General features: G+C 38.8%; 1 protein-coding gene across 2 annotated transcripts in view; it reads right to left on the bottom strand.

Annotated features, from left to right (window-relative positions):
* Window positions 1–22: 22 nt before the first annotated feature.
* The window catches only part of nck1b (NCK adaptor protein 1b), a 45,613-nt gene continuing 33,365 nt past the window's right edge, over window positions 23–12,270 (bottom strand). For both annotated transcript variants that reach the window (XM_057323418.1, XM_057323419.1), the window contains 2 exons: window positions 3,901–4,619; window positions 23–3,623 (listed from right to left, as the gene is read on the bottom strand). In XM_057323418.1, the coding sequence (XP_057179401.1) occupies window positions 3,423–3,623; window positions 3,901–4,619 (920 nt within the window). In that variant the 3' untranslated portion in view covers window positions 23–3,422. The remainder of the gene's footprint in view (window positions 3,624–3,900; window positions 4,620–12,270) is intronic.

The raw sequence follows: 12,270 nt of genomic DNA, 5'->3' as shown, positions 1-12,270 counted from the left end.
ATGACCACACGTTATTTTAAACCCTTTCAGTATGGACAAGTTATTTTTGTGTCATTGTATTCATTAAGGTAGTTCAAATGTGACATTTCCTGCTCGTACTATCAAATAAAAACTTTACATCGTTTTAAAACCGTGTTCTGAATGGCATGAAAGAGATGTCAAACATTGATTGATGTAGTTTTATTTCTTTACACAGTCTAATGAACTCTCGTTACATATGAGGAAGAGTCCTAACTCCATGAGCAGAGTCACAACACTTCCAGACCCAGATCTGACAAAACTCAGTCCAAACATAAGATTATACCCATGCTCCAGGGTCAGAGATGCAACTCAGTCCATCCTAATAAATCCACTAAGGTGATTCACAGAGGACTAAAATCCATTTTCAGGAATAAATTGATATAAGGTAACTATTTTTGGGGACTTAACACAATGTACATCACAGGACAGAATAGGGTGGCATTTTTCACACTTTTTCACAATGGACCCAGCATGACATCTTTAAAGGCTGCATTTGATGTGCAGTTTGACAATCCTGCTGAAAATGAGGTGTTAGTATGCGAGTCGAACTACTCAGTAATGTTCCCAACAGAAAAGACAGCAAAGCGATTTGGTCGACCACAATAATACCTTGCAAAGTAAACATACAGGTTAGACCCATAACACCTTTCAAACCACCTAATAGCACCTCAAAGACATGAACCGGTAACAGTGCTGGGTAGTTGACGTAAACGCGTATTTCACTGACTATTAATATGAGGCGGTCAAAGGCCTGTTTTTATTTGTTTAATAAGTCACATTCATTTTGAATTTCAGTTGTTTTCTTGGCTGACAAATCGACACAGTAACAATACAGTACATCCCATAGAACAGACTGGTCTAACTCTTACTATGGCTCAACCGTGACTAAGGTCCATCCGGTAAGGTCACTTTAGTCAGCAGGTGAAGAAATCGTCAAGTTGAAGCGCGGATCGGTTCCCCAACAGGAGGTTTGCATGAACAGGACATGATTTCACATCGGTCACATATCAGGGATGCGATACTGGAGGAACACCAAACCTTTGGTTCCAGCAACTGAGATGAAGGCACATTTTTAAGCACAAACTATGGACCACACATAAAAGAAAGAATTCCTCATCCTAAAGCAATGGCTCTCAACTGGTAACTCGAAGAAACGGTCTCGGTTCTGTTTAGATAGGGGCAGGTAGGAACATTTATAAATGCAGACGACAGAATGCAACTTACCATATACAGTAAATGTGAATAGTTAGAGCAAAATAAATACATTTGACAATGAGGGCGTAAACACTACCTCTATGTTTTGTTGGCTATATGTCTAACCAAACTCTCTGTCACTTGGTATAAGTTAACCAAACTAACCAGATGCTGACATAGACAGGCGTGTGGCATGCCCTCATTCTCCAGAACTACACAAAATAAAAAAGTGCAACCCAGACTACATTAAATAAGACTTCTGAAGAGTCCTGAAACAAACCCAGTTGAGAAGCACCGTCCCAGATAACAAAATCTCCTTTTTTTGCCCCCACATTGAGCTTCACATCTCACAGTTCCACTGCAACCATAATATTTACCATACTAAACTTTGCGATTTTTCCATACACTCCTCCTAAAATCCCCGTTCCTCACCCTCGCCCCAGTCTGGCTTCAAACAGCCGGAGAAGTAATCATGGTTGTAGTGATGATCCGCTGGAGGACAGCCCAGAAGATCTTCAGTCCAAGTTGAAACGGAGACGTGCCCCCCAACGCCTGGTCCTCCATAAACATTTATATGTAAAACTGGGCAGATAAGGATATGTTTTTCCTCAGGTTGATATATGGCTGATGGTTCCGATAAGGAAACAGCTCTGTGGATCTCCACGTGAAATAAGTTCTTCCTTGAACTTGATCTAACAATGGTTCATTCATGATGTATGACGACAATTCACTGACCCTAAAAGCTCATCTGGGAAAGTGACTATCAAGTTAAGCAGAGAAGGCAAACATCTGATTCATCACACGTCAAACCAAGTAGACTCGTAAAGACACACCTGTGGTGCAAACGACTGTAGATCGCAGCTGTCATTAGAAAAAAGCATTATTGATATAACACTGACTCAGAAAAGCACAGCCATGGCATCGTAATTTAAGGCTAGTTCACCCCTAAATGAAAATTCTGACATTTATACACCCTCATGTGGTTCAAATACAAATTAATGAGAAATGTCTCAGTGGTTGTGTGAATGGAAGTCAATGGGGACCAATGTTGTTTGGTTACCAACATTCTTCAAAATATCTTCTTTTGTGTTAGGCAGAAGGAAGAAAGTCATACAGGTTGGAAATGACACGATGGTGAGTAAAAGATGACACAATCTTCATTTTGGGGTGAACTATCCCTTTAAGGCTCTTGCACAGGCTGTCATGCTCACCATGACTAATAGTAGACAGTTTTCAAGATGCGTCGATAAATGTAGGACTTGTTGTCAAGGCAAACAGTAATATTTAGCACTAATTTCGCTTGTCAGGGAAATAGAACTTTTGTTATTTTACCCCTCTTATATACTCATCATCTTAAATTAGATTATATGCAATAACAGAACAATCTTGTTGTTTAAAGGGATAGTTCACCTAAAAATGAAAATTCTGTGCTCATTTACTCACCCTCTTCTCATTTCAAACATGAATACATTTTACTATTCCACTTAACACAAAAGAAGATATTTGAAAGAAAGTTTGTAACCAAACAGTTCTGGTGCCCCAGAATGGTATTATTCTAAATATCTTCTTTTGTGTTCAACAGAACAAAGAAGTGTATACAGAACATGAGGGCGAGTAAATGACGACCGATCTTTCATTTTTGGGAGAACTATTTCTTGGTATAGGAACAAACAAACACAAGGTTTACTATTTTTACCTGAATCTGAGCTCTGAACATCGAGACAACTCTACCGATAAGTACGTTTTGGTCACTCACTTTTATTGTTTGAGCATTTTGCAGAAAAAAATGATTCCTAATAAATATAGCAGAGTTTCAACTTCTGCGTGTTGTTCAGGCAATGCGGGCAGACACAGACAGTATGCGAGACCTTTAAAATGTGTTGAACAAACTTCTGCCGCCTGAACTTCACCAGCAGAACTTAAAGGACAGTAAAAAAAAGTGGGAAGAATTTTCAAAAACAAGCCAATGAAAAGAACATTAACAAAAAAAGCCTAGTCTGTAATACATGTTGACATCAAAATACATTGCATCACCTATGATCTTAACATACTGTATTTTGATACTTTGGGCGTTTCCCAGCGAATAAATGGGAGTCCACTGTCTGTCTTTCTCTGTACCTCCCTTTAATGGAATGCTTGATATTCCCAGTCTATCTGACCGTCTGGTTGTGAAGTCTTTGTTAACTGGTTTAGTCTCCGGGCTGGGATCAGGAGGCAGCGAGAGCCTTGATCAGGTAGAGTTTGTCACCCTGTTCGCTGGTGAAGATGGGTGCCTTTTTGTAGTGTTCCACCAGCTCTTCCATTGTGTTGAACTTGCGCTGTCCGATGCAGTACAGGTTGTCCTTCAGCTGGACTTTGAAATGCTTGTTTTTGGACTGAGCCTTCAGAGATATTGAAAAGTCATTGGGCTGGGAAGTAAATTGTAGGGAGACAAAAAACAGGAAAGTGTTACTCTCGACACAAAATGAAATGCTGTCTATATAGGGTGCTCACTCGGTTCTGGAACGGAGCTATTGCTTTTGCAATGTCAAAAAGAGAACCAAGACAATGACTTCACTGCTGCCCACTTTCAAAATACCCATTAAAAAAAAAAAATTTTTTCAATTTAACCCAGTTAGAAAATGGGATTCCCTCAAATGAGGGGAAAAAAAACTACTGTAGTCGAGCAAAAAATGTTTTACTTACAGACGACTCGCTATCCCGGATGAGAAAGTCTCCCTCGGTGCCTCTCTGGTTGAGTGCAACCTCCGCCTGATGACGAGTCACCTTCCCGTAGTACCACTGCTTGCCCGCAAACCGTCCACTGGAGGAAGGCTCGATGTAGTCACAGTCAGGCGTGGGCGGCCCGGCCATGCTGGCCGAGTTGTGCGACTCCTGCAGCACAGTGACGTAGTTTTTTGGCACGAGTCCCATCTGGCCGTCGGCTTTGCGACACTTCCACCACTCCGGGTCGTTCTCCGGCTTCTCCACAACATCCATCACCTCTCCCTTCTCAAAGTTCAGCTCTTCGTCGTTGCCCGAGCTGAACGGGTAGAGCGCCTGTACCGTGTGCAGCACCCGATTGCCATTCACACTGTAATCGACAGTGGCTAACTTCTCGGACAGCCCACCCGTGTCGTTGCTCGCCGATCCGTCCGCGTCCTCCGTCACGTAGTTGGATGGGAACCAACCCGACTGGCCGCTGTAGCTCCCCCTCCACCAGCCATCGCTGCACTTTTCCATGACGATGACCCTCGTCCCCTTAACCAGCGATAGCTCATCCTCCCGCTCGGCAGTGTAGCTGAATTTGACTAACGCGGGAAGGTTCAGGTCATACAGACGTTCGCTGTTGTCGGGGTAGAAGTCTGCGTCAGCGTTGGAGGCCGTGTCCCGCATGCCTGTTTTCCGTTTCACCTTACCGATTCCTGCATACAGAGAAAAAAATGCACTGTTATGACATTATATTGGCCAGTATTGAAATCACAATTATTCAACATGATTACGCATTGAATTTGGAAACAACGTGTATTTAGTGAAAAAAACCTGAATAAATAAAAATATTACTTAATTTTAAATAAATAACTTAACACCAGATTTCACTCGATGATAAAAATGTAAATCGTACATGTGTCATATGGTGTGACATAGCAACATTTAGAAAACAAACTGTTGAAATTACATTGTTTTATATTATTTATATTCATCATATAAAATACCATAAGAGAGATTTATGTTCATTGTTAGTTTTTTCGAAATTTTTGCCATCACACCATAAGACAAATTTGCATATGAGTCTGTCAACTACCAATAAAAAAATGTAAGTAAAAAATTAATTAAAGTAACTACACTAAATAAGTAAATAAATAAAATTAAATAAACAAATAAATAATTGTGTATATATACACACACACGTATATAATAAAAATAAGTAAAAATGATATTTATAAAAATAATTGTATATTTAATAATTGAAAATGACAATTAATTACGATTAATTGCAAAGTCCTAATACACATACATGTAGTTAGCGAATTGCACTTATTTAACGCAAATAAGTTGTTTCGAGTCCTTTAAAAGTTGTCTATTCATCCTGAAATGAAAATAAACAGGACTACTATGACCAATAAGATGACATTTTATGTGTGACTTAGAAATGGTGAAAGCAATGTGAAAGCAAACTGAACCAAGACAACAAAGCAACATGATAACAATTTAAACCATTTCATAACAAAGCAAACAGCCTACGAGTCTCAGAATTTTGTAAAAAGTATACAAGTAGCTACTACATTAGCAAAAAATTACAGATTCATAAGAAACAAAGCTAGCCTCATTCCAACATAAAACGAAGCTTTCTTTTTTTGAAAATCAACAAATTCGACATCAAACGAGTGCAGATAAAATGACATCTCTGAAGAGACTATATCAACACTTATTCCATTCTTGTTGAAGTTATCTGTGAAACCAAAGAGCACTGTAGTTTGATACAGGCATCAACAGGCAGTGAACGGAGAACTTGTCCAAACACATGTTACGGTGCAGTGAGACTTGTGTTCACACTGACAGGGGTGCAGTAGCTAAACCAGCTCACGCCTGCTTGAGCAATGTGCCCTCTCTTAATAAACACAGGCGCCGATCCAGTTTCAGAAGTGCCCAATCAGAGCGAAGAAATCATGTTTTCATCACCGTTCACCAATCAGAGATCACACGACAAGCCATAGTTGTGCATTTGCGCCTCCCTCCTTGAATACGCAGATGATTCAATTATATCCATGTGATCAAACTAAAATACTGTCATCATTTATTCACCCTCATGTCATTCAAAACCTGTGTATGGTTTTTTCTTCTGTGGAACACAAATGAATATATTTTAAGAAATGTCTCAGGGGTTTTGTGTTCATACAATGGAAGTCAATAGGATTCAATGTTGTTTGGTTACCAACATTCTTCAAAATATCTTTTATGAGGGTGCATAAATAACGAAAACTTTGATTGAACTATGCCTTTAATACTAACGTTTATTTGTCATTTTAGGAAACAGAATCATGTTTGCGATTCGTAATGTTATCTCAAGAATATTAGCCCTCCATTCGCTCTCTAGTTCACTCCCAGCTCTAAGGTCTAGTTCAATTATTAATGCAAATGTTCAGGCGTCCCACAATGCACTGGAATGATCACCACACCCGTCCTCCTCCTCCGTGGGGAAGGCATGAGCAAGGGAGTGTTGGGGTGGATTCACAGAGGCTGTTGAGAGTCCCACCCTGTCCGACCATGTTGGGTCAAGCCAAGTGGGCCTGGTTGGAGGATTAAAGGGGAATATCTGACCCCAGGGCCTTTTGGCTATGTTGGCTGGACTGGTGAAAATTTGTGAGTAGTGTTACCATGAAAGAATGTCCACTTGGCCGAGTGTAACGGGCCGAATCAAAATCTCCTAGGAGTGACAACCTTTGTTCATACCTTACACAAAAAGTACTGCGGAGCTACATTATGATGGTATTAGGGGTGTCGCAATATACCAGTATGCATAATACATGTGATATTAATAACTGTGGTTATTGATATCATGTTAAAGGGATAAAAAAAACATTCTGTCATCATTTCCTGACCCTCATGTCATCATTTCAAATCTGTATGACTCTTTCTTCTGCAGAACACAAAAGAAGATATTCTGAAGAACGTCGGTAACCAAACGTCAGTACACATTGACTTGCATTGGTTTCGTGTCCATGCAATAGAAGTAAACGAAAATATCTTTTGTGTTCTGCAGAAGAAAGAAAACAATTAAACATGAATTTGACTGATATTTATCCATGTTAGTCAAAGAAAACAAACATGACACCCGAGAAACTTTCTGGATTCACTTTTAACTCCAAAAGGAAATCACTCAGTTTACTTTACGCTTGCTGAGAGGTTAAAGGTTAACGGAGTGAGAACATAAAGCTCTTCCTGCTCCGAGCAAGATGTTTATCAAAACTCAGGACCAGTGGAATTTACACCAAGCTTTCGGTTGCCTTCAACTATCTGCTTTGCATTACAAATGCATGAAATCCCAAAGCAAGATTATTTGCCTCCTGCTAAACCTCAGTCCGATTAAGGGACGCAGAAATTTGCATGGTGAACGTGATCAGGGAGAAAACGTGCTGTGTATCAGCAGTCTTAACTAGAGCATTGCGTACTCTCTGTGTGGACGTGTTGGTGCCTGTCAACCCGGGGTGTGTGAACCCTTTGACGGCACGAGTTTAACTAGTTTACAAAGAGTACTTTTGAAGAAAAGAAGGAATTTAGAGGTGTGAAAGAAGGGTAAATTAAAGCAGAACTACAAAAGCAGATTCAAACTTATTAAAACAGCCACTGATGTGGGATGTATTAATGTGTAGATTGTGGTTGCTTTCTTGTGCGTGATCTGACTGACTGATGTCGCTTCACGAGACAGGGAAGGTGATCCAGACACTCAATTTTTGGATTAGCGAGTCTACACAGTCTCAACTCAAAAAACGAAAATGGACACTTGGGTTATTACAAGACAGACTTTCAGTTCTTTTAAATCACTCTTTTAAAACACACTTCACATATCTATGGTGTGTTTCCTGAAAACAGTTTTTTTAACAAGACAGTTGATTAGTGACTCACTCTCTTTTTTTGTCTCTCTATTATTGTATAAGCTCAATCGTGCTTTACACAAACCTGGCGTCAACTACTAATACGCTAAAATTACAACAATTTTGAAGCTCAGCATCCTCTTCACCCACCCAATGAAATCCACTTCCCTCCATTTTCAGAGTATTTCCTCCGCGTGCAACACGAGCTAACGTGGATTAGTCATTTCCTCTGGTCTCTTCGTCTGTCCTATTGTTTTCAGATATAGCATTCTACTCCATTCAACAATCATGAAGGGGGATTTTAAGAAAACAATGAGCCGAAAGATACAAACAGTGCTATGATGGTACTGTAGTGGTGGTATCAGATGTCAAAACCATAATATTAACTGAAGATATAATCAATACTATTATTAATTATGAGCACAGCTGCGTCACATTTTTCGCTCCATTGACTTCCATTCAATACGCATGCAAATGCATCAGACAGGAAACGCAAGCCCGTCTGAAGATATTTCGCATATCGCTGCAGAGCAAAGTTCAAGTTTGGTGAACTCTGACCTGCAACTTCGCGTCACGCAAATGCGTGAGACCGATAGAAGATCAAAACATCACAACGTGACCTCTCGTGGCAGAAATTAGAAAGATGAGGAATCGCCATGCCGATTTTTGCAGCACCGTCCGAACAAATTTTGCACACTTTAAGTCTAGTGTGACCGCAGCATAATTCGTATGAACTGGTTTGGTGTGAATCGTACAAAAAATGTACAATTAGGAGAAAAAAATCAACACTTAAGCCCAAACCCCACCTCTAAATCTAACCATCAAGAAATGAAATTGTACGAATAAAAATTCATTCATACGAATTAGCCACCTGTTGAAATAAACACAAAATGCGAAATTGTACGAATAAAAATTCATTCATACGAATTAGCCACCTGTTGAAATAAATACAAAATGCCTTAAACCAAAAATATTACAGATGCTCCGATATAGCCAATAATTGGTATAAATAGATAAAAGCAATTTTTCACAATATCGGACGATAGTTTCAAAACAGCCGATGATCAGGGCCGATATGTCCTGTCAGTCAAAAAAGGACAGAAAAATGCAATGAATTTGTTCTCTGTATATCGAAAATGTCATGAAACATCCCCAGTTTAATGTTCAATATATTATTAAAGTCATTATATGAAATAACATTCACATAGTTAAGAAATATTCATTTAGTCTTCAGAATCGGTCTCGGCGGATATCACTGAATAATCGAACATCAGTATCGGTGGAGAAATTTAGAATCAGTGCATCTCTAAACGATAGTTTCTGTAAAATTGGTAGACCGCTAACATAAAGGTGCCACCAAAAGATTACAAAATAGCGATGTCGTGCCAACGCTCGACAATAAAAATGTTTTGGGTTTATATACAATCCAGAAAGGTATGAGGAAAAACTGAAAAGAGAAAAGAAAACCACTTCACTTGTAATCTGGTATGCTGGGCTCAGAGCGGAGTGGAAAACAAGACATTCTTTTAACTCACGAAAGACAAGACATCAAAAGATCTCGAGCAGAAGTGACTGTAAACCACAGACCTTTCTCAGCAGTCTCACTGTCTATGTGACGACAACACACGCTCGCTTGATGTGCAAAAAAACAACAAAAGATACCAAACAAACTAACAGGTATAAAAATACAATTGTAGATATATTTGTTTATTTTATATACAAAACTAAGCACATTTTATTACTATTAAGACCTATTATTATAACTTTGTTTTTCCCATATTGCTACTGTATAATACAATAAAAATCTGCAATACAGAAATAATTTGATCCTTAACAAATTAATACAACAAATACTACCCTGGTGCACACTTACAATTCAACTGTATATATCCTTTAAATTATATTGAAATTGTAAAGTACATTTCTATTTCTTGTACAGTAATGAAAACAAATGTGGTGAAACAGCACTATTTTCTGACACTTTCTGTGAGATTCACCCATTCACCCCTACTACCCTATAGTTATAAATAGCTTCAGTCGCACATCTGTGCTTGTTTGGCTAGAGCTGAGCTGTCGAGAGCCCCTCACACAGCCAAATGGGGGTTACATTGCATCCACGTATGCAGCACGATCATGAACAGCCTTCCAGAAAGCATCTATCACACTACGAGTGTGGGTGAGAAGAAAAAAGGTGGCAGACTTGGTTTAAAGCCATGTTTATGCCATCCCTCTTACAAAGCGGAGTTATCTCGCGGTGTTTTCCAAAGAGGAAGATTTCACAAGATTTATCAAAAATAGATGGCGGAGTGGGAAGTGGAGAAAAACAGACGGATGGGCTGACGCTGCAGTGAATCAACAGTCACGGTTTCCTCAGTTCCTCCCTCACGGGCTCCAAAGATCTGAGGAGAAATCTGTCTCAAATTAGAGCACTTCCGCTACGAGCGTAAGGCTGAACGACAGGAAGAGAGAAATGGTGAGTGGAGTAAAGAGAGAGGATGCAGAAAGCTTTTACCACCTCTCGGGACACGTCTCTCAGGGTATGATCTAATGAATTAAAGAAACGGTAAACATTCCAAAGATGAACAGTGTACAGTAACTGTCAATATCCAAACGGGACAGTAAAGCTACACAAAAGTAGTTCATAGAACTGTTTGAGATTCAATCCAATGAAAATTCAGCATCTCTAATGTCAAACACTGGACAATGCATCTTCACATAGCATAAATTTAAATATACTTTAGGTTTAATAACAATTGGAGTGTTCGACACACAAAGATTTGATATGATATTGTTTACAGTGTCCTAAACAAATGTAATAATATTACAGCGACAAGCAGTTTGTTTATCCACACTATTCAAAAATGAGTTAATACAGCAAAAAATACAAGTAAACAGGCCAGCTGAGGTTTAACGTCCAGTAGTTTTTTGGACCAATGAGAATTTGTGGTGGGTGGAGCTACACATAATAAAGATATCAACAAAATTGAATGCCATGTTATGACAAAAAACTTCGGCTCAATATCCCAGTTGATAATAATTGTATTAAAAAAGTACAGCGCTGTCACAATATCCAATTTTTTTTTACGCCATGGTTATTGTGGACAAAAGATTTTTACATTTTTTTTATGAACAAATAATGCTAGCATGCTAGTTCATCTTTAAATGTTTCATTTTGTGTTTTCTCCCTTATTCAACAAACTGTGCCTAAATTTCGAGTGTAAGGATTAGAGAGAGTTTGTAACCATTTCGGCTCCTAAGGCGCTAATTTTAATAGGTGCTGAATTGTTTACAATATTATAATATGTGTGTAGAATTAACACCGTATCGATAATCATGGTTTATATCATGGTTATATTCAATCCCGTTATATTGTGACTAGGGATGCACCGATACTAGGGATGTAACGATTCACCTTGAGCCGGTTGAAAATCGGTTATAATGAGTGACGATTCAAATCGGTTGAGGTGTGAACTGAATCGCAATACATTTTTTGAACAGCAGGGGCCGCTATTTTCACTGCAAACCTAAACGTGGATGCTGATATTTCTTAAATGCAAAAAAATCCAAGAAAAGCACAGACAGTATTAGTTTGTTTATATTAAAGAGACTTTTTCTATTATTAATTTGTTATAAAATCGCAGTTTACTTTTGTTATTTGAAATAAAACATTTGCAAAGAAACATAAAGCATTTAAGAAATAATGCAAGGGAAGTTGTTCATTTCTAATTTGTTTCAACTCATTTTTTAAAAATAAATCGTGAGTAAATCGTGAATAAATCGCATCGTGAGATCAGAATCGTGACTCGCATCGCATCGTGAGCTGAGTGAATCGTTACATCCCTAACCGATACCATTTTTTAAAGACGGAGTATGAGTACCGATATTGTTTTCTGGTACTCGCCGTACCGATGCCTGTATAGCTAATTACGAACAACTCCACCTCAAACACATTATGAAAAAAGAAATAATTTGATGTGCTTGTGACAAACTTTAAAAGCACACATTTCAGTCAGTTCTATCATGAGGTATCGGTTATTGGTACCGGTGTATTTTTACGAGTACTTGAGCTTGGTATCACCGATACCAGTAATTGTGACAGAAGAAAGTAAGTCATACTTGGGTTTAAAACAACACAACATTGATTAAATTGAGGCAGATTTTCTTTAATTCAGTCAATAAGCATCCACTAAAAACAAGAGTTATAAACTATCGATAGACTGTAAGCAGTCATGACTACAGAGCTACGAAATGAAGCACGTCCGGCCTTTGAAAACATGACAGCAAATCCAATATAGGAACCAGCGGCTGTGTAAAGTAATAATGTAATCCCGCCAGCAGCTCTCAGAAAAGAGATATGAGCTTCATCAATCATCTCAGTCAGTAAAGATGACACAATGCTTTCAGTGTTTCGCCAGAGAGAGCTGACGTCGCCCACTAATATGAGGAAACCCCTACGACAGCAGACCCCCCAACACCCTCA

Source organism: Triplophysa rosa, linkage group LG23 (assembly GCF_024868665.1).
Source record: "Triplophysa rosa linkage group LG23, Trosa_1v2, whole genome shotgun sequence".
In the NCBI taxonomy this organism is placed as follows: domain Eukaryota; kingdom Metazoa; phylum Chordata; class Actinopteri; order Cypriniformes; family Nemacheilidae; genus Triplophysa; species Triplophysa rosa.
This window is presented reverse-complemented; position numbering and strand designations above follow the sequence as displayed.